This window comes from Hyphopichia burtonii (genome assembly GCF_001661395.1).
Source record: "Hyphopichia burtonii NRRL Y-1933 unplaced genomic scaffold HYPBUscaffold_3, whole genome shotgun sequence".
In the NCBI taxonomy this organism is placed as follows: domain Eukaryota; kingdom Fungi; phylum Ascomycota; class Pichiomycetes; order Serinales; family Debaryomycetaceae; genus Hyphopichia; species Hyphopichia burtonii.
Window position 1 is genome coordinate 1,665,850 of NW_017963730.1, and position 20,581 is coordinate 1,686,430.

Genomic DNA, 20,581 nt, shown 5'->3' on the forward strand with positions numbered 1-20,581 from the left:
AGAGTATTAGATAGCAACCGGGGTAAATTATCTAGATGTTCCTCTTGTTTTTCAATTAAATGCGAATAGATAAGACGTTAAATAGAAGCGAGTGGATTATGTATCGCTTGGATTGTTTAATTTATGTTGATTAACTGATTCTAAAGCCTATGGATTGAATATATTGAAAAAATTGATATCGCTTTGGCAGCTACCAGCTAAGTCAAACCGTAATTGATGCTCATTAACAAAGAAACAGAAAAAAACATAGCACAATAAAATAACTGAAATAGAATAATGGTAAACACAAGGGAACTATCCACTAATGACACTCCCCTTTTCATCATATCGCTACACAAGTAATCTACACCCTGGCACGCAAAGCATGAGTACATTTCCTCGAAGCTTTCAAAGCTGTAGTTGTTCCCAGCTAATATCTTCCGCCATTCTTCTATTTTCGGTTTTTTTTTGCTTCTTTTGCAGTTATCCAGATGCACGGATGTAAAGTCGTGAGTCTGTACTAAACGGGACATCCTCACAGAAGGGGTGTGTCCATTTATCGCGGGTCCTGATATTTTTGAAAATTCTCCTGGATTGGTCACGTGTGTCTTTATAGGGCATGTACCCTAAACGGATTGCTTTGTCTTGTGTGCACTCCCTGAGAATAAAAATGAAAATTGTAATTTTCTTTCTTTTTTTTTTTTTGTTTTGTATGCGGTGCTCACTGTTTAAATCAATTTTATTTTTTGTTTTGTTAGTGCGAACAGTTTGTTAGTGAATAGTGAATTTTCCTTAGTGTGAGAAAATCCAAAAACTTGGTGAAAATTTTTACTAGTCAAGTTTTAATAAAAAAAAAAAAGACCTCCTTTCTTACACTTACTATTACAGTATACCTTTTTAATCAATAACGTCAAAAGTATGTTCGGACCTTATGATAATTATGTTAGAAGAGAATAAGTTAATGAATAGCAGGTGAAGAGTTTGTTGTTGGATTAAAGTCATCAAGTTTGAACTGATGTTGGATGTACTGAAATAAGAAGACTGACTGGAGTCTGTCTATATGAACAATCAGTGTATGACAGTCAGTATATGAACAGTCAGCATATGTGCAATCTACTGTATAAGACACAGACTATACAAGAGCCAAGTTGTGCATGTCTTCTATTCATTACAAGAAGTTTGAAAAGATTTCAAACGAGATGAGCATATCGATGACTATGAATAATGGGTAGTGAAGTGAACCATAGCAGCCTTGATATTCTTACTTATTCTATTCTTACTTATATTATTCTATTTATTTAACTAGATACTAACAAGTTCTTTTAGTGGCCGCTGCTGTTCCACCTCAAAAAATTGTTAAGAAGTTTACCAAAAAATTCAAGAGACACCACTCTGACAGATATAAGCGTGTTTCTGAAAACTGGAGAAAACAAAAAGGTATCGACTCTTGTGTCAGAAGAAGATTCAGAGGTACCATTGAACAACCAAACATTGGTTACGGTTCTAACAAAAAAACTAGACACTTAATCCCATCTGGTCACTACGTTTACAATGTTGCCAACGAAAAAGATTTAGATGTTTTATTATTACACTCTAAAAAATACGCTGCTGAAATTAACCACAATGTTTCCGCTAAAAACAGAGTTGGTATTGTTGCTAAAGCTAAAAAATTAGGTGTTAAAGTTACCAATCCAAAAGGTAGAGTTTCTTTAGAAGCTTAAATTTAACGTAACTTTTTGTATATGTAATTATCAAAAACTTCTATAAATTTAATATATTTCTTCGTCCATTAATCTTTAATGTAATACAATATTAAATACTATGAATGTATAAATTAAATATAGATGTATAAAGTATTTTTTAAGAGAAAATATTAATGCAGAGAAAGAATAAATAAAAGTAAAAGTGACTGCAAAAAAAAAAAAAAAAAAAAAAAAAAAAAAAAATAACAGAATTGAATATAACCTTAACCCCTCCCAAAATTTTATAGTCGTCCATGTTAGCTTATCGATCTCTTCTTGATAATGAGCCAGCAACGGCCACGCTACTGACCTCACAATGATGATGTTTTTTGATTTTATATCCTAAATCACAAACACCATTCGAGTCAAGTTTAATTTGAGAATTCGACCGAAGAAACTGTTTATGTAATACAGGTAATTGTTTCTTTGGCTTCTTCTCTCCATCTGGTGTAGTTGGTTCATTTTCAGTTGACTCATGACATTCGCAATTACACTCAACCTTCTTTGTAATTTGTGAGGAATTATCAGTACCATTTGATTTGATTGAATTAGTAGAAGAGCCTTGTTTTTCTGTATCTTCAGGTTTTAATTGATTTTTAGCAGTAAATTCTAATCCTGAATTAGAATGATGCAAATCATTATTAGAATGTTCATTATCTTCTTTAACTGCAGGTAATGAAGGTGTTCCATTATCACGATTATCACCACTAACATCCAACATTGATCTCACTTTCGAAGGAGATATATTTGATTCCAGATTATCCTTGTGAATATTTTGACAATTATTACATGATTCGTCATTTTCTTGTATTTGGCCCTGAGTTAAAACTTGAGTCGAAGAAGTATGAACATTAGTATGATCTTTCCGTAATTTTAAAGGAGTTGTTGTTAATGAAGAATTAGAATTTATTGATTCATTATCTTTTGCATTTGCACCACCATCATTTAAATCTAACATACTTCTGAACGGAGTATGTAAACCTTCTTCATCACTACTATTAAAAGTATTTTTACGGGATGGGGGTCTAGTATTGGTATGAGATGAAGATGATGACATATTTGAAACAAATGGATTAACAGTTTGATCAGAGTGTTCATAAAGACACATTTCTAAACCAACAAACCAAGGATCTTTAAACAATAGATCTAAATCATATCTGGTATTTACTGAAGGATCACAAAGTTTCCAAGCGACTCTTGCAGCACCATTTGAATGAAATTGAGCAGCCCATTTAAATTCAGAACCAGGGCCTCTTGAATAATCATCATTATTTTTAAAAGAAGGATGATCTGATTTGAAACGGTCTCGATTGAATTTATAATCTCTATAACCATGATCACTTGAACAAGCATTTTGAAAAGGAATATTTGAATAAGCGATACAAAATAATAACATACCTAATCCCCAATGATCCATTTTAAAAGGATCATAAGCAAAACTTTTAGCTTCTGAAGAACTAACTTCTTTTAATTTCATAACTTCTGGAGGAGAATAAGGAGGAGAACCAACATAAGCAGTTGATAATTTTAAAGGAGAATCAAAATTACCAAATTCTTCATGACCATAATCACTTACACCAAAATCACAAATTTTAGCAACACCATTAGCATCAATCAAGATATTTTCTGGTTTCATATCTTTATGAACAATATCATGATCATGTAAATATTTTAAACCATAAGCAATTTGTTTGAAAATACAATAACGTTCCAGTAAAGAAGATCTTTTCCAACCCGGTTTAATAATGGTATTGAATAAATCACCACCTTCACAAAATTCTAAAACAATCCCCCACCCTCTTGTTAAATTGGCTTGAGATTGAATTCTCACCATTGTAATAGTATCAACAACGTGCCTACTAACACCCCCAACCTTTGATATGATGAACTCTTTCGAAGCTCTTTTATAAAATTCTTCATCAGTTTCTTTAGCTAATAGAGTGAATTTTTTCAAAGCATAACATTGTTTTTTACGGCTAATTGCATTAATTATACGAACATCTGAAGAACCACCATCACCTAGTTTTTTAGTACTCATATCAATTTCAAAATCTTCTAATAAATTCACATGTTCTTGTTGTAAGTCATCTGGTAAATAATCATTTGGATCAGCCACCGGGTTTGCTACGACTCTAGCACCTTCGGGTCCACCCTTCATATAAAAAGAAGGATTTTTCGGTATATCATTAGACGGATTTTTATTCATACCAAAAGGATTATAAGTGATTTTTTCATTATGAGGATGATTTGTTTGATGTAATGCATTCGAAGCAGCTCCTCTTTGACCCCCAGGACCTGCATTGGCTCTTGCTTGAGCATTTTTATTATTGATATGTTGTAAATGAGCAATTGTTTCAGCTCTAGATAATTTTTTCTTTTCCGAGGTTTCAACAGGGTCTTTATGGTGATGATGGTGGTGAAGCAAATTTTGAATACCATGATGATTATTCGAGGATTCCTCGTTATTTTTTTGAGGAAGAATATTGGAATTATGACGACGTAATGAAAGAATTGAAGGGGTTCTGGATACTTTCATCGAAGATACACTTTCGCTATCATTATTTGAATTATTCGAGTCATTATTTGACATTGGGGTTGAAGACTCATTCTCCGAGGAATCTCTTTTGAATAGCTTTCTAAAATGGTGATGATGATGATGCTGGTGTTCATTTGACGGAACCAGACCCTCTTGAACCGGTTTCATTTTGGATAATGGCATTCTTGAATGCAAGAGTAGAAGAAAAAAGGCAAAACGGTGAGCTTTTCAGTGCTTCCTCTTCGTCTTCTTCCTCTAGAGGTTTTCTTGTTCTGTTTTTTTTTTTTTCTTTTTTTCCTTTTTTTTTTCCTTTTGTTAGAGCTTAAATTTCTCTGCGAACCGACAGGACAAACTCTTCAATTGAAAAAAAAAAAAGTATTGTCTTTATATTATCTCTATTACAATAGACGGGTTAGACAAAGGATTTGGGAATTGAGCTTGTAGTTTAACCTGAGTATCTTTTTTTTCTTGATTGTTGGGTGAAGATTATGAATTTTTTTTTCTGGTAAGCAAACCTCCTGTGACGTCACGACAGTGTTCCGATTAGATAGTGAAGTGCTCTTAAAAGTGTATGCCCAGTAACTAAAAGAAAAATACCTAAAAGAATCTGGCAGTATCTGAAGTATCTGAAGTATCTGAAGTATCTGGAAGTATCTGAAAGTATCTGAAGTATCTGAAGTATCTGAAAGTATCTGAAGTATCTGAAAGTATCTGAAAGTATCTCAACGAATCTAAGTGTATCTGGATGTCTTATACCTGAATGTCTTTTTAGTATTCTGGAATGCAATCTATGAATCTAGCAGAGTATAAAAAGAAAGACACCTTATATACTTTCTAGCCTTGGGGAAGCAGTAATACAATATATATGGGAAAGGAATAGGATACGAAGATGAAAAGAAGCAATCAATTGTTTAATTTAAAAATTTGAGATTAAGATTAGTTTGCTCACAGTTGGAAAAAAAAGATATTTAATAATCAATTAGATAAGTTAAATAAAGACCAAGTAGTTTAAGCACAGAAAGTTTAAGAACAGCTAATTTAAAAGCAGCAAGAATGACCGGGAAAAGACATCACCAGATTAATTTGAAATCAATGTTAGCTTGACAGATGGTACCCTAAAAACAAAATGGCTATTAGCACCGATTAAACCCGAACAGCTAATAAAAACCATGTGGAGTAAAAAAAAAAGCATTTGGCGGACCCCCCCCCCCCCCCCCCCCTTTGGGATGTACGGAGGTTGTGTTTATGTACAGGTCTTTGTAGTTGCAAAAGAATAAATTTATTAAGGGTTTAGGAACATTAGTGATTAAAGATATTAATTATATAATACAGAGACTTAGAAATAGAAGAAAGGGTATGAGCTTAAACTGATTCTTCATCAGAAGCTTTGTGATTTCTTTTAATTTTGAAAAATCTAATACCACCACTACCAGTATTATCGTCATCTACATCTTTTTCAGCCGGAGCGGATCTAGTGAAGGAGCTTTCATCACCCACTGGGCCATTAGCACCGGTGGTTGCGTCTGGAGGAGGAGGAGCATAGCCGGCCTCTTGCTGCTTGCTAGCTTGAACTCTAGCCATGTGTTTTCTATAACTAGTGGCAATATTAGCAAAACAAGTATTTAACCAAACAATTATAAGACAAACCACTGCAGTCCATACAATGGCCATTAATTTAACCCCAATATGGGCAGATAAGTTATCGTCGTTGAAGGCGTTTTTAGCTAAAACCAACCCGGCAGTTTGTAAAGCAGCAGTACCAGCTAAAAAGAATAAAGCAAAAGAAACAAATGCAATAACAACCCGGTCAATAATAGTGAAACATAATCCTAAAATATCAATGATTAATGCCACCCCAGTGAAACAAAGGGCAACAATGGTGAAAGCAAAGGAGAATCTGGTCAAGTAATAGAAAGTATCTCTTTTACTAATAAAATCATGAGGAACATTTCTTTCAGTGTTGAAATTATCAACTGGGGAAACTGGGTAGGCTGGTCCTAAAGTACATTTGGAAAAATCATGGTATTCACAAACCCCCCAAAATGTCCATGTAGCTTCATTTGGAGCTCCTCTGATATTACTAGTATCAGCACGAATCCAGTAGAAACGGTTCAATGGAAAATGTTTCGATGATCCTGAAAGAACAGTGAAAATTAAAAGTAAGGTGGCTCCTGCGAGGAAAAATAAATTAACAAAGGTTTGAACTACTCTCATTATGGATGAACACCAATGGGGCGTAGAAAAGTAGAAGGCGTTGTGGTGATTGAAATTGAAGAAGGTTAAACCAAACCAAACAAAAAAGAAAAAGAATGCCAGGACTAATAAAGAAAACTGACGAAAAGCAAGGAGTTATATAAATTAGGGAAACAGCGAAGATACAAAACTAAAAAAAACAAAAAAAAAAAAAAAAAGAAAAAAAGAAATGAAATGATGACAACGAAAACAGAACAAAATAAATGGAAACAATACCTACTCTGTAAACAATTTATAAACTGAAATGGTAATAATTAATGTTATATTTAAATAGGTTTTTAAGTAAACAATTAAAAAATATCATGTAAATGTCATACACTAAAAGTCATTCAGGTATAATGAGCTTTCCCTTTTCAGTAAAGACAACAACAGCTCAAACCACTCAAAAGAAAAACAAATCCGGCCATTGTGCAGGCCAGAAATTTCAAAGGTATGGACTGGAGTCGGGTACCGGGCGTGTGCGCACACAATTCATTTCTAGTTAATGAAATTTCTATGACCCTGTTCGAAAAAAGATGCAAAACCGTTTACTTTACCCGTTTTAATCATCCTGCCATTTTTTGCACCAACCGTACCAGGTTCTCTCCAAGCATTTCTTGGTTGGTTCTGTAGAGCTGGTGGCACTTGTAGTGGTGGAGGAGGTGATGGTGGTAGAAGCAGTAGTGCTTGGGGGTCTTGGTTTTAGCGGGTTGGGGAGTTTGGGAGGGTCTGGTTCATTATCGTCATGACTGGAGTATCTCCAGTTGAAACAGTCTCTACATGGAGGTTGTTCCACACAGGCGGCTGTTTCATTATAAGTTAATATTATATCATCGATCACGGTATGTATTCGATGATTTAGTAAATTGACTCTCCAACCTTTATCGGTAACAACATCATAAACACAAACTTTCCCGGTATGACAAGCGGTTTCCATTGCGTATCCGGCTACGTTGCAACTTGACAGTGCTCCATTACAAACCCCCATATAAATTGGATCAGCCGTGTTACCAATATGCCATATATTTTCCTTGTGTTTGGGGATGCCGGGGGCTTGGGGTAAATGAAGTCTTTTCATGGCTAGCATTTCTCCTGGTGCTTCGAATGCAACTGCCGGTAATCCAAATGTTCTACCTAATAATGACGCCAATGCTCCTCCTAATGAATGTCCTGTGACCCAGATTTCATATTCTTCTGTTGAATAGATTGAACTGACGTTTTTATATAAATCAATTGTAGCTTGATAGTATCGATCTTTTCTCATTAATTCTTTTTCTAAACAATCTTGATTACAGGTGTAGGTTTTCTCATAACAATCACATACAGTGGTCCACATATAACTAACTCGGGCACAACAACACAGAAATAATAAATTATCGTTGGTTTTATCGTTATTCCCGGTTTCGTCACTTCCTCCTCCCGGTAATCCTGCCCCCAGGGTTCCTTTAATTCCAATAACGACAATTTTGTCTTCTTCATTAACAAAGATGTGTCCTCTTAATCCAATATCCTCCCAACCAAAATTAATATCGTCGTGTTTTTCATCCGGTTCCCATCCTCCCACATCTATCCAATCCAGTTTTTTCTTTTCTTCTTTATTCTGGGGGAACCTAACGTATGCATTCAGCGATATGGTTGCTAAATTAACAATTGTATCTCGATCTTTCATATCGGGGATTCTGATCTCTTCTTCCGGATCCCACTCTAATCCAATCTTGTTAAGTAGCGACGGATTGCCCCTTATCCTCATTGCATATTCCAAATACAGTTCAATAAAATTGGGGGTATGACGCTCTTTCAATCTTTTAGCTAATCCCGGAGCATGTTTGATATTAAGATCAATGGTCCATGGATTCTTCCCCCAATGTACCTTGGGCCAGTCCATCCCGTTATAAATGGCTTGTAAGTCTTCACTCTCAATATCCTCTACCTCAATATCATCTGGTTGATTCGAAATAAACTCCGGTGTGATATCTAATCGACGATGTACTCGATAATTCTTCTCTCCTGCTCCATGGTGATATATATGCTTGATCTGAAACCCCTTTGGTTTCTTTTGAGTTTCTTCCTTTACTTCATATCTCGGTGGATCCCATCTCCTACCATCTATCCATATTATAATCCCGATAATTAAAATAAATCCCAATGCCCTCCGTATTATATTTCCACGGTGATTGTTGCGTATCTGATGGTTTGTACTCGGCTTTTCCAGTAAAGGAATCATTCTAGATTACTGTTCTTCCTCTTATGTCTAACCCTGGAGTAAAGAAAGAAAACGTAGTTGATAAGATAAGAATAGTTTGTGGCGATCACTACTTACTCACTTGTAGTAAAAAAAAAAAAAAATTAGGGGAAACCCCCAGCGCGCTCAACAGGGTGCAACACCATTGATCTATTGATTCTATTTAATAATTAACTTATCTATATATATACTACTTTGGATAACAAAGGATTGTTGGATTCGTCTTCCAACAATACATGTCTCAGGGAAATGATTCTAATATCTTTAACCAATTTAATATCTTTAATCTCACCTCCAATCTTTAAATGTTCTTGTTCTAAACTATGATGTAAAATTTTATTCAATTTAATAAGAACCAGAGTTAAAACTTGGGGCGTTAATTGATATTGATTGTTATAGTATGCATTTGTAAGTAAGGAAGTAAAGACATCTCCACATCCATTGAAATTACAATCAATCTGTTCAATTGGTACAATGAATAACTTTTGATGCAGATATCCAAGACTATACATTTTATCTTCAATAATAATTGAAGATATGACGAAATTTGGTATATTGTATTTTGACTCGAATGCCTCGATTGCAAGCTTAAGTGAATCCCAATCCCGTATTTTCTTACCACCACTCAATACTTCAAATTCAAATTGATTAGGGGTTATAAGATTAACTTCTCCACTAGCCAATATTTTCTCATATATCGGTACAACAGTATCTGGAACATATAGTTTACCGTTATCCCCCAAAACAGGATCAACTATCCACACCGGCTTCTTCTTATTGCTGTTATTGTAAATCGACATCACCTGTTGATAAATTATCTCCAATATAAGATCATTTGGCGAATATCCCGTCAATATGATTTCATACTCTTCATTAAAGTCAACAATATCCTTCAACCCTAAAAATAAGTCGGTTATTAATTCCGCACTAGTAGGTTTACCCTTGAATTTCCTATATCCTGGATGATTCAGATAGTCGGTGGTATTTATACTATCAACATCCCAACCAGAAAATTGAAATGGGAATACCATTGCCCGGTTACCGACGTAGCCATGGCTTACATGCGACAGAATGGATAGCAAAGACTTCACTTCAACACTCATTCTACTCTCTCGTTAATCCCTTATTCATCATTTAATAGTCATTATTAGTTATTTAAATCTCTCCGGTTATCAGTTTGGACAAAAATGGAGTCGTGTGATTATCACCCGCTGATACATCCGTACATTCCAGGTGTGCATACAATCATTTTGCTCCAGATTAAGAAGAAGAAAAAAACAACTAACCGAGTTATTGAACACCTATACAGACTGAAAGATCAAATACAAGTTTCCTGTGTTGTTCGTATTTTGAGGAAATATAAATACCCATAAATATAAGGATTCAATTCCTCGTTTCGCTTCATGTCAGTCAAAGATTCTGCTGTCATAAATGTGGGTTACCCCATTTATGGGTCGAAATTTATTAATAATAAAACTTTAGTTACTATTGGTGGTGGTGGTGAAGGTAAAAATGGGATTCCAAATAAAATAACAGCAATTAAATGTAGCTTCAAGGCTGAAGATAAGAATCGACGTTTACAGAGATTTAGAGAAATTGAATTACCTGCTAATGAAGATTGTCCAATGTGTTTGGATGTTGCTAAAATTCCTGATGATGATAGTGAAATCAGTATAACTTCAAACTCAAAAAGTAATAATTATAATGTTTTCTTTGGTTGTAATCAATCAAGTCAATTGATCAAATCGATGAATATAAACAATAACATAAGAAAGTATGTTTTCACCCAAAATGAACATTTACAATTTATTGATGGTGCTCAATTCGATGACAATATAACTAATGAAAGTGTTGGAGAATATCCAAAAATCATTGCATTATCTCCTAATAGTTCTGTGGGTTGCTTTATGACTTCTGCTATACCTTCATCCATATGCGTATTCAAGCCTGATACTTTAGATATAACTTTTAAGTTCACTCCTGAAAAAGAAGTTGAAATTAAAGATTTCCATTTAAGTCCGAATGATGACGGTAAGACTTTATGCTATATTACCTCGAACTCAATCGAAACTTTTAGCACTGTTACCGGGAATGTCATCTCTTCAACTTCCTCAGACCCTGCAATCACTAAAATTTTAAATAATTTCATCCTCTCTAAAGTTCGTTTTATTGATAATTCCAATGTCATAGTCACCGGTGGTAATCGTGGTGGTAAACCAGGTGCTTCAATTTTTCAATTTAATTTAGCAGAGAAAAAAATTGTGAAACGAAAACAGATTTCTTCAAAAGTAAGAGGTATTGTTGCATTAGACTTTAATTTGCCAAAAGATTTGATTGCTATGGCTGGTAACGATTTTTCAGTCATTTTGGTTAGATTATCCGACTTTAAAAATTTAAAAGTTTTTACCAAACTTCATGATTTTGCAGTGACAACTTTATCATTCTCTCCTAATGGTCTTTCTCTTGCCACAGGAAGTGCATCAAATTCTTTACTTGTATTGAAATTACCTCCTAATTTTGCTAAAGGTAAGTCTACTATAGGTACGATACTTAACTATTTAATCCTCACTATATTCATTGCATTATTAGGTATATTCCTTCAAAAGTCTCATGAAAGTGGTCAATTAGATGAATGGCTTGAAATCTCTCAATACTATGGGGAAATAGGGTATGATATTGTTAAACAACAATCATTGTTGGCTTATGGTGCCATCAAGGATAAAATATCAGGTGAAAATGTGGATGGCGATGATGATACAAAAAAATATTTTAAGATGGACTCTTGGGACCCTTCAGCTTCTTCCGAAGTATCCCAAGGATCATTTACTCCTGATTCTGATACTGTCACTGAAACAACGATTCCCGACCCTGATGATGCAGTCGACCCAGTTAAAGAGCCTGAAGTTGAATCCGAGTTTTCGGATGTCGCCTCTGAAACTGATATCCCATCTGCTTCTGAGGCCACCAGCTCTGAAATTGACGCTTCTTCAACCATTGGAGATGAAGTGATAATAGAAAGCATCACACAAAATATCGATGCTGAAACCTCTGGTGTATCCGGTGATATCGAATTTAATGATTCAACTCCAGTAATTAGCAAGGCTGTGAATGAGGAGACTATTATTAAATCAAGTCCAAATTCAATGCCCACTCCTGATTCATCAGCGTTATTAGAAGGTGGTGATTCGTTGGAACATCCTAATGACCCTCTCGATATTGCCTATGCGTCAAATAAAACTACTAGTGATATTGAAATTGAGTTCACTAGTGATCCAATAACTTCTAGTATTTCTCTGCTTGTTGCTAACACTTCCGCCTGGGCTCCGGCTGAATCTAGTGACGAAACAGAACATTCCGAATCAAATTTCGAAGAATCAAAAACTGATCGTGCCAATGATTCGGAGGCCGAAGTTGAAGAGGTAGAAGAAGTTGAAGAATCTGAGGAAGAATTGGTTTCGGAGGATCAAAAGGCTGAAAACCATGAATTTGTTGAGGAAGCCAAAGTAGCTGATCAAGAAGAGGCTCAAGTTGAACAGGACAATCAAGAAAAAAGCAGTTCATATATAGAGGAAGTACCCCAGATAGAGAGCACCACCCAAGAGGTTGCAAGTGAATCACCTCTGCAAGAAGTTTTGAATTCAGAAACTGATCATTATGAAGACACTGCATCTGTGGAAAATGTATCTGCTTCCGAAGAACCTGAATCTACCGTTGAACCTGAATCTACAGCTGAACCTGAATCTACAGTTGAACCTGAATCTACCGTTGAACCTGAATCTACCGTTGAACCTGAATCTACCGTTGAACCTGAGCCAACTACGAGCTCTGTCACTGTAGTTGACCTGACTTCTCCCGAAGCCGCGTCTGAAAGTGATTCCACTGAAAGTGCCAATGAGTCAGCCGTCCCAGCAGTTGAGAGTATGGAGCCATCTTCAGCTACTGATTCTGAACTTATCTCAACTAGTATTTTCAACTCAGAAGAAACTGCTTCCCCGATAAAAGAAGAATCAGTCAATAGCACACCAAGTTTTGTTTCGACCTCGAACACTGGAGAAACTGTAACCAGTAAAACTTCCATTCCTGAACCAGCTGCTTCAAATACCGAAGTAGTTTCTACATCTAGTGCTACACCTTCCAAAAAGAAGAAGAGGAAGGTGAGAACAGTTACCAGAACCAGAACTAAAACCAAATCAAAAGCAACAAATAAGCCTGATCATGATGAATTGTAATTATAGACGCACACGGATGCATTGACAGGCCATTTAATTAAATAGTTTAATTGCTTATAATTACATTATCTGTATTGTAATAGTTCTATCATGCCTGTTCTGTCGTTTATATAAAAATTTAAGTTCAATGACATCAACATAATTTTGCTACCACTATCTGACGCGCCTTCATATAAAAAATGAGCAAAAGCAAAAAAAAATTGTATTAGTCAAAAGATAGTACGCGGTATATAGAACTGAACTCGAAGCTCTTTACTATCGGTTTCGTTTCGCTACCACGTAAAGTCTACAGGATTAGAAAACATCTTGAAAAAAGCAGGGCCTTTTGAAGAATAAGATGAATCAGTTTTCCAAGAATTTGCAAAACGTGACTGATCCATCAGAATGGAAATCTACTAAAATCCCAGAGCTATCCCAGTTTGATTCCTTGCAAAGATGTTTCATTTGTAAAGAATTTTTAAGAGCCCCCGTCTCAACAGCATGTAATCATACTTTTTGTTCTCAGTGTATTCGTGAATATTTGGTTATCAATAGTCATTGTCCATTATGTCAAACCGAACAGTTTGAAAGTAATTTGAGAAGGCAGATATTATTAGAAGAGATAGTTGCATGTTATAGTTCATTTCGTCCTCTACTATTGAGTCATTTGAAAGAAGAAGACAGTGGACTGAATGAATCGGAAAGAAAATCACCAGGGGTTGCAAATACTGAAGTTATCGAGGTGATTTCAGATAGTGACAGTGCCAATGACAGCTCGACAGTGCTTGGAATGGAACCAGCAAACAAAAAGATGAAGACGGAATGTATCTCCCATGAAATGAATGGCAACAGTGAAATAAGGTCTGTGGAAGTAAAAGAATCAATACCGTCTCCTCAAGAAATGGTTTCATGTCCCATATGTTCTGAACAAATGACTGCCGAACTTTTACAATCTGAACATATAGATGATTGTTTAACTGGAAAGAAGAATTTTCGTAAATCCAAGTCACCAGGGATAACTACTAATTATCAATCTCAAAAGAAGAGACCAAATTCCAAAACCGCAATTTCATCATTTTTCCAACCCATTAAGCCAAAATCAAGTCAACCTGCCAATAAGCCTCGTATCGATCATGAGAATTTTTATTTTAATGAAGTTAAGAACCATAATCGTGAGGATATTAGAAGACTTCCTAAATTGAATTTCAGCTCATTAACTACCCCAAAACTAAAAGAAAAATTAGCAGCAATAAAACTTCCTACACAAGGCACACGATACCAATTAGAACTTCGTTATAATCAGTACTATATATTGTTCAACTCAAACTTAGACAGTAATCATCCGATACCGGAAAAATTGTTGAAACAAAAACTCAATCAGTGGGAATTGTCCCATCTGGCTTTCTCTGCATCTTCCTCGACCTCATTGTTTTCGTCCAGAAATAGTTTGAGTAATAAATCTATTACAGACAAGGACTTTCTGGTAAAGTTGTGGGTAGACACCTACAAAGACGAATTCAAAGACTTGGTGACGGCTGCTAAAAAAACAATGCACAAACAAAATGATTCTAAAAGTGAAGTCATCACTCAAACTCAACCTCAACCGCAAGTTCACGAGCCTACCGACGGTGAGCATGAAACTACCAACATTGACAATCAAGAGGATTCAGCGCAAGACAAAGAATTAACGACCAACGGTGCCAATCTTGACTTTTCTCGGAGTTTACTTTTCCTTGATGATAAGTAGACCCATTATTAATTTTTGCATTTTTTCTTCACCATTGTATAATCCACATCATCCTATGCTCAATGTAATTATCCGTAACCAATGATATACTGTTTAATTGATGTAGGAAGCGTATCTTCTTAGAACCTAGGTTAAACCGCACTGATTTAAGTAATTAAATCCCGCGCAAAACTGTTCCGTTTTTTAGGTCAAAAACATTTAGACCGGCTGAAAATCCCGTAAAAAAAAAAAAGCAGTTGAACTTTGCTTCACGAATCATCATCTTATTCAAAATACACATATATATACAACTTACCTCTTTTACTTGCGGACATAGCTTCAGAATCTTGAAACGCTGTTATAGTAATTGAAAAACAAAGCTTCTGAATGTTTGAAAACTGAAGTTTTCGAAGAAATTAAGTATCATTCAACATTTACTTATATTATCTTTTTAAAGCTCAAAACAATATTAAATAAGCACATTTGTTTTCTCAACGAAACTTTAAAATATTATTGGAAATAGTCGCTTTTTAAAGGCTGGTGTTGAAGCATGGGAAGCGATGATTCACTTTATTTGACCACATATGAGGCTGCTCTAGCGGTGGTTGCTACCTCGATGAAAAAAGCCCGTCTTCGAATTGATACCTTGATTATTAACTCGATAATGGGTGGTATATTTTTTACTTCTGGTGGGATGTTACATGTAATGGCTCAATCACTTTGTCCAGAGATATATAAGAGCGATCCTGGAATAATTCAGTTAATACAAGGTTTGGTTTATCCGATTGGTTTATTTTATGTCGTTATAATGGGGGTTGATTTATTCAATTCAAACATTCTTTTTTTCAGTGTTGGTGTATGCAGAGGAGCAGTCTCAATTCTTGATCTAATCATTAGTTGGTTTGTAAGTTGGTGGTTTAATTTGGCGGGTAATATATTTGTTTGTTATATTTTTTGTCATTATTCTGAGGTAACATCAACTTCGCTGATGATTGAAGGGTCAGTTGCAATCTTAGTGAGTAAGGCAGAGCACTCATTTGTTCAAACTTTACTTCGAGCAATGGCTGGTAATTTTTTCGTCTGTCTAGCCATATATTTACAATTGATGGCAAAACCTTTACACGTTAAGTTTCTTATGATGCTTCTTCCAGTATTCACCTTTGTTGCTATGGGTTTTACTCATTCAGTTGCTGATATGTTCATGTTGGTCATTGGTTTGATAAACAAAGCCCCTGTTCCTTTTGCAACCGTGGTTTGGAAAGTTTTTTTACCTGGAGCAATTGGTAACATGATTGGTGGTTCTTTTTTCGGAATCGTCATTCCTTGGTACTTACATCTTGTAGTTGTTGAAAGAGATCAAAGACTTTTGAACTTACCTAAATACGATGTTAGAGATGAACAACCGGAATTGAATCAAGATTCAAGAGTCGTGAGGCAAAAAGTACCTGAAGAAGATGACATTGTTGAAGAATATCCTGATGATTATCTTCCAGAAAAAGAAAAATCTGAAAATTCTCAAGAGATTTCTAGTGGAGGTTCAATGAGTGCTGAAATGGCGAATGAACCCCCTCCTCAAGCACTCTATGAACCTTCTTTACAAGAAAATTTATCAAGAGTTCCCACTCTATCCTCAAGAGCTACCGGGATGTCAAGGTCAAGTGCTGCATCAATTCGCCAAAGACACAAATCTCCACAAAACGTGTTCCCTGTTTATGGTATGGGACCTCCATCCGAAAGGGAAAGATCGATTGCCTCTGGGAAATCCAGTAAAAACTTAAATGATAATGCATCGGTGTACACCGCCGGAACAGAGTTTGATGTTGAGCCAGCTAAGTCTGCCGAATACATAGGAACTCAAATAAGAAGAGCATTAAGTCGTCGACAATCGTCTAATAAAACCGATTTAGAACAACAACGTAGCCCTTCTATCGAAAACAGACCTTCGCTTTTCAAATCCCGAACTGTGAGTTCGAGACAGGCACCCTTCAAAAATTTTTCATTTAGCAACTATTCAACAAAATCAAAAAACAACCTTTCTGATTTGAATGAAAGGATGGATAGAGCCGGTATCAATAATGTTGCCGCACAAGCTTCAAATGAAGCTGCTGGTATATCACCTTTTTCAATGACTCAAAAAAGGAAGTCTATCCCCAAACAAAGCTCTCCCGAGAGACCTATACCTACACAAATTGAAGAAGAATCACTGAGCAAAAGTGAATCTAAAGATGCTGATGGTGATAGTTCATTCAAAATTGCTCTGTATAATCCGGAAGATGGAGAGAGGAAAGACTGATCGAAAATCCAAGTACATAAAAACATCCTACCTTTTTTCCTTAATTGCATTTATATTTCCTAGCGAAGTTCGCTCTTCATAATAATTTATTTTTTTGTTTTATATATCTCTTTTATCCATCAGCAAATGCTGTTTTAATAGACTAATGACATTATCGTTTCAAAGTATCTATCGGTTTAGTTTAAGTAAGTAGTGAACTTGGTTGCGTGCACTTAGCAAACTGCAAAAAAAATTAGACATATAACGGCGATAGGCTCTCTCGCTTATAAAAAAAAAATTGAGGAGATTAGAAAAATCTCCAAAAAAAAAGAATGGTCCCTAGCAGGATCGAACTGCTGATCTTGGCGTTATTAGCACCACGCCTTAACCAACTGGGCCAAGGGACCATTTCTGTTTGAGTGAAATTTTGTGGTTTTTCATTATAAGCAAGTATTAAGTTTTTTTATAAGCTCAAGTTTCCAGAATTTTTTTTTTTTTTCCATTTTTTACGATTTTTATAAGTTTTCTCATATTCTATGGAGGCAATATTATATATGGCATTTTGAATTAATTATTTGGGGATTTTTTTTTGCATAAATTACGAAATAGTATCTTTTTGCTCTTTTTCAGATTGTTTAATCTTGTTCAAAATACAATACAATATGTGAATGTAAATGGACCTTCTGATGGAATCCATGCTTGCCTATTATAGTCTCTTTGTTTTGTTTTAAAGCTCGGAAGAATTACTACCGTGCTGGTTTGCCTCTTTTGTAACCGTGACTTACTGGGCTCTAGAGATATCTTTGAAGTAGGACCAAGCTTTTGGCTCATTCTTCTACTAATTATGTGTGAATATTTGCATATCCTGCTTCCGGGCCATCATATTCTCATTGGTGGAAGCATATGGAACTCACCAAGCCGACCCATTCGTCTACCGGGTTATGGGGGTAGATCAGACCTCTATCGTCCTCGAATGTCTAGCTAGCTTACACCATTTCCGGTACCGAAGACCATAACACATGCAGGAAGGTATTAGTCAGATACATATGATTAACTATGAGTTGTGGATTTATGTATTAATCTTTTAGCTAGTATTAAAGAGAAAATAACTTTATTATAACTAGCACCAGTATTATAAAAATTAGAAGTCTAATATATATTGCCAAATGAAAACTATCTGTGGGCATTGGCCTACACTTTAATCATTAACCAAAAGGATTGGCCAAGGAATTTACCTTAATATCTACTTATGCTTTTCATTGAAAAATCGATATAAACCAGTTGCTCTCTATTGGGTCTCTTAGTTACCGCTCTGTAAAAAACTTAACTTGCCGTCATCGAAAGGTTTAGATTCTTTTACAATTTTCTAAAATCTTTAATTCTTGACTTTTCCCAAAATCCGATTTGTTTGCGTGTTGTCATTATGACATATTTCTCCCAATAGTTAAAAGCAAATATACACTCTATATTAACCTAAAAAGATAATTGTTGTACCGATAATTTAGTGTAGCATATAAAGTAGTCAACTATATTGAGTGTACATAGAGAATGCTCCTATTTTGCAGCAAGACACATCTGCACCAGAAACGGTTATGCCCTAGACTCCTGTATAACTGTAAATGGCCACGTCGAATATAAGTACTCCACATTGGGCACTTTCAGCAAACACACAGTCTTTATAGAAGAAAAAGAGGATGGTTAGGCTTCGGCAGTACCCTTTTTAGGTCAGACTTTACATCTGCCAAAGAGTTCTAAATCTCATAGGTTTTTTCTAGATCATCCCATGAATTCAATCTTCCTAGAAGCAATTAAAACAACCAAAATTTAGCACTGATCTTGGGCCCGTTAATACTTACAATACAAACAGTCTTGCAAGGTTAATTCAGTTGTTGGTCCACTTGTAAGATATTTTAGCATTTGGTGCAAGTTGCAAAAAAAAAAGAAGGAAAAAAAACTTTTGACTCGCCAAAAATCGTTCAGTTTTGTTGCATCAAAAACTCACACAAGTTAAACTGTGTAACTCTTTGGATAGGACAGCCAACCAGGTAGGTGAAGTTTGGTAATAGTGGACTCTAGTGACGGAATGGACTGCCACCGTTAACCGATTGATCCTCATTACTTATTGGGTTGCCGCCATTTCTATATAAGGCAGATGAAAGAATGGAATAAAATACCAAGTTGTTGATTTTCATCATTAAGACATTACTCAATCATGACCACTGTTTTCGTATCTGGGGCTACTGGATTCATTGCAATCCATATTGTTAAGGTTTTACTTGACAAAAACTATACTGTTATTGGATCGGTTCGTTCTGCTGAGAAAGGGGATGCTCTTGCTAAGCAACTTGGGTCTTCTAAGTTTTCTTACGAAGTGGTTCCGGATATTGCTAAGGAAGGAGCCTTTGATGAAGCTTTACAAAAACATCCGGAAATCAAGGTTTTTTACATACTGCTTCTCCCTTTCACTTCAGGGCTACGGATGTTGAAGAAGAATTATTAAAAACAGCCGTTGGTGGTACAACCAACGCATTGAAAGCCATTACTAAATACGGTGGTCAAATTGAAAACGTGGTTATAACTCCTTCTTATGCAGCAGTTTCAACTTCAACAAAGGAGAAAAACCCTGCCCATACAAATAATGAAGAATCATGGAACGGAATCACCTGGGACGAAGCTTTGGTTGATTCTTTTGCTGGTTATAGAGGATCGAAAAAATTTGCCGAAAAAGCTGCTTGGGATTATGTCAAGGAAAATAAAGTTAACTTTAAGATTAAAAATATAAATCCAAGTTTTGTATTTGGTCCTCAAGCATTCCCAGTTAGTAAAAATGAACTTAATACTTCAAGTGAAGTGATTAACTCTTTTTTAAAGCTTAGTTCTCCAAATGATCTAATTCCAACCACTGCCGGTGGATTTGTGGACGTTAGAGACGTACAAAAAAATGGTCCCTAGCAGGATCGAACTGCTGATCTTGGCGTTATTAGCACCACGCCTTAACCAACTGGGCCAAGGGACCTGTAACTGTTTGCTGAAAAATGCCTTGTTTTTCCTCCGCTGTAGGAGTAAGTGAATCAAAAAGGTCAAAAACAATCAGCGGGCTTGGTTTGAGCGGTCCTAGTGTTTGTTTAACATGTATTGTGTGGTTATAAGTACTTGAGAAGTCAAATTGGTTTTTGTGTGGCCCTTGAACAAATAGATTATTGACGAAGTTGCAGACCCAATACTCAGCTGCAAACCCAATACTCAATACCAGACCCAATACTCAATACCAGACCCAATACTCAATACCAGACCCAATACTCAATACCAGACCCAATCCTCAATACCAGACCCAATCCTCAATACCAGACCCAATCCTCAATACCAGACCCAATCCTCAATACCAGACNCTCAATACCAGACCCAATCCTCAATACCAGACCCAATCCTCAATACCAGACCCAATCCTCAATACCAGACCCAATCCTCAATACCAGACGTAATTTACAAAGATTTGCCTACCTTTGAGAAAAAGCACCTCGATACATCAGGCTTGAGCTCCATAGATAAATGCATTGACGTACGCAATACTAAATTTGGTTTCATTATTCATTCCGTTATTTCTGTAACCTTTCCTCTTCATTTATACTTGCTTCCTCTTTATC

At 35.7% G+C, this 20,581-nt stretch overlaps 9 protein-coding genes and 2 non-coding genes across 11 annotated transcripts; 5 read left to right on the forward strand and 6 right to left on the reverse strand.

The window, feature by feature from the left end:
- Positions 1-151: 151 nt before the first annotated feature.
- Positions 152-749, reverse strand: HYPBUDRAFT_203296 (uncharacterized protein). The gene has a single exon (XM_020223030.1). It carries the CDS (start codon positions 510-512, stop codon positions 198-200), a length of 315 nt encoding a protein of 104 aa, XP_020077286.1. The 5' UTR covers positions 513-749; the 3' UTR covers positions 152-197.
- A 454-nt stretch (positions 750-1,203) lies between these two features.
- On the forward strand, positions 1,204-1,700 carry RPL32 (60S ribosomal protein eL32; the record flags this gene model as incomplete). Its single annotated transcript, XM_020223540.1, has 2 exons — positions 1,204-1,210; positions 1,306-1,700. The coding sequence occupies 2 exons, from the start codon at positions 1,204-1,206 to the stop codon at positions 1,698-1,700; spliced, it is 402 nt and encodes a 133-aa protein (XP_020077287.1).
- Positions 1,701-1,949: 249 nt separating this feature from the next.
- PTK2 (protein kinase) lies at positions 1,950-4,544 on the reverse strand. Its single transcript, XM_020221211.1, has one exon. The coding sequence runs from the start codon at positions 4,423-4,425 to the stop codon at positions 1,984-1,986; it is 2,442 nt and encodes an 813-aa protein (XP_020077288.1). The 5' UTR covers positions 4,426-4,544; the 3' UTR covers positions 1,950-1,983.
- A 975-nt stretch (positions 4,545-5,519) lies between these two features.
- Positions 5,520-6,582, reverse strand: SUR7 (Sur7p). The gene has a single exon (XM_020221212.1). It carries the CDS (start codon positions 6,469-6,471, stop codon positions 5,620-5,622), a length of 852 nt encoding a protein of 283 aa, XP_020077289.1. The 5' UTR covers positions 6,472-6,582; the 3' UTR covers positions 5,520-5,619.
- Positions 6,583-6,753: 171 nt separating this feature from the next.
- ATG15 (triglyceride lipase) lies at positions 6,754-9,871 on the reverse strand. The gene is made up of 2 exons (XM_020218961.1): positions 8,923-9,871; positions 6,754-8,524 (listed from the first exon to the last, which is right to left on the reverse strand). Exons 1-2 carry the CDS (start codon positions 9,832-9,834, stop codon positions 7,052-7,054), a joined length of 2,385 nt encoding a protein of 794 aa, XP_020077290.1. The 5' UTR covers positions 9,835-9,871; the 3' UTR covers positions 6,754-7,051.
- Positions 9,872-10,134: 263 nt separating this feature from the next.
- On the forward strand, positions 10,135-11,331 carry SEC12 (Sec12p; the record flags this gene model as incomplete). The annotated part of the gene is made up of 1 exon (XM_020223933.1): positions 10,135-11,331. A coding segment is annotated over one exon (1,197 nt), but the record flags the coding sequence as incomplete, so codon positions are not given.
- Positions 11,332-13,196: 1,865 nt separating this feature from the next.
- RAD18 (E3 ubiquitin-protein ligase) lies at positions 13,197-14,918 on the forward strand. The gene has a single exon (XM_020221213.1). It carries the CDS (start codon positions 13,298-13,300, stop codon positions 14,684-14,686), a length of 1,389 nt encoding a protein of 462 aa, XP_020077292.1. The 5' UTR covers positions 13,197-13,297; the 3' UTR covers positions 14,687-14,918.
- A 297-nt stretch (positions 14,919-15,215) lies between these two features.
- HYPBUDRAFT_107001 (uncharacterized protein) lies at positions 15,216-16,958 on the forward strand (the record flags this gene model as incomplete). Its single annotated transcript, XM_020218516.1, has 2 exons — positions 15,216-16,194; positions 16,267-16,958. 2 exons carry the CDS (start codon positions 15,216-15,218, stop codon positions 16,956-16,958), a joined length of 1,671 nt encoding a protein of 556 aa, XP_020077293.1.
- Positions 16,959-17,270: 312 nt separating this feature from the next.
- HYPBUDRAFT_t88 lies at positions 17,271-17,344 on the reverse strand. The gene has a single exon. It is a non-coding gene; the product is annotated as a tRNA-Ile (tRNA).
- A 1,805-nt stretch (positions 17,345-19,149) lies between these two features.
- Positions 19,150-19,889, forward strand: HYPBUDRAFT_6022 (NAD(P)-binding protein; the record flags this gene model as incomplete). The annotated part of the gene is made up of 2 exons (XM_020223541.1): positions 19,150-19,295; positions 19,409-19,889. The coding sequence occupies 2 exons, from the start codon at positions 19,150-19,152 to the stop codon at positions 19,887-19,889; spliced, it is 627 nt and encodes a 208-aa protein (XP_020077294.1).
- On the reverse strand, positions 19,880-19,953 carry HYPBUDRAFT_t87. Its single transcript has one exon. It is a non-coding gene; the product is annotated as a tRNA-Ile (tRNA).
- Between the last annotated feature and the right edge of the window lie 628 nt (positions 19,954-20,581).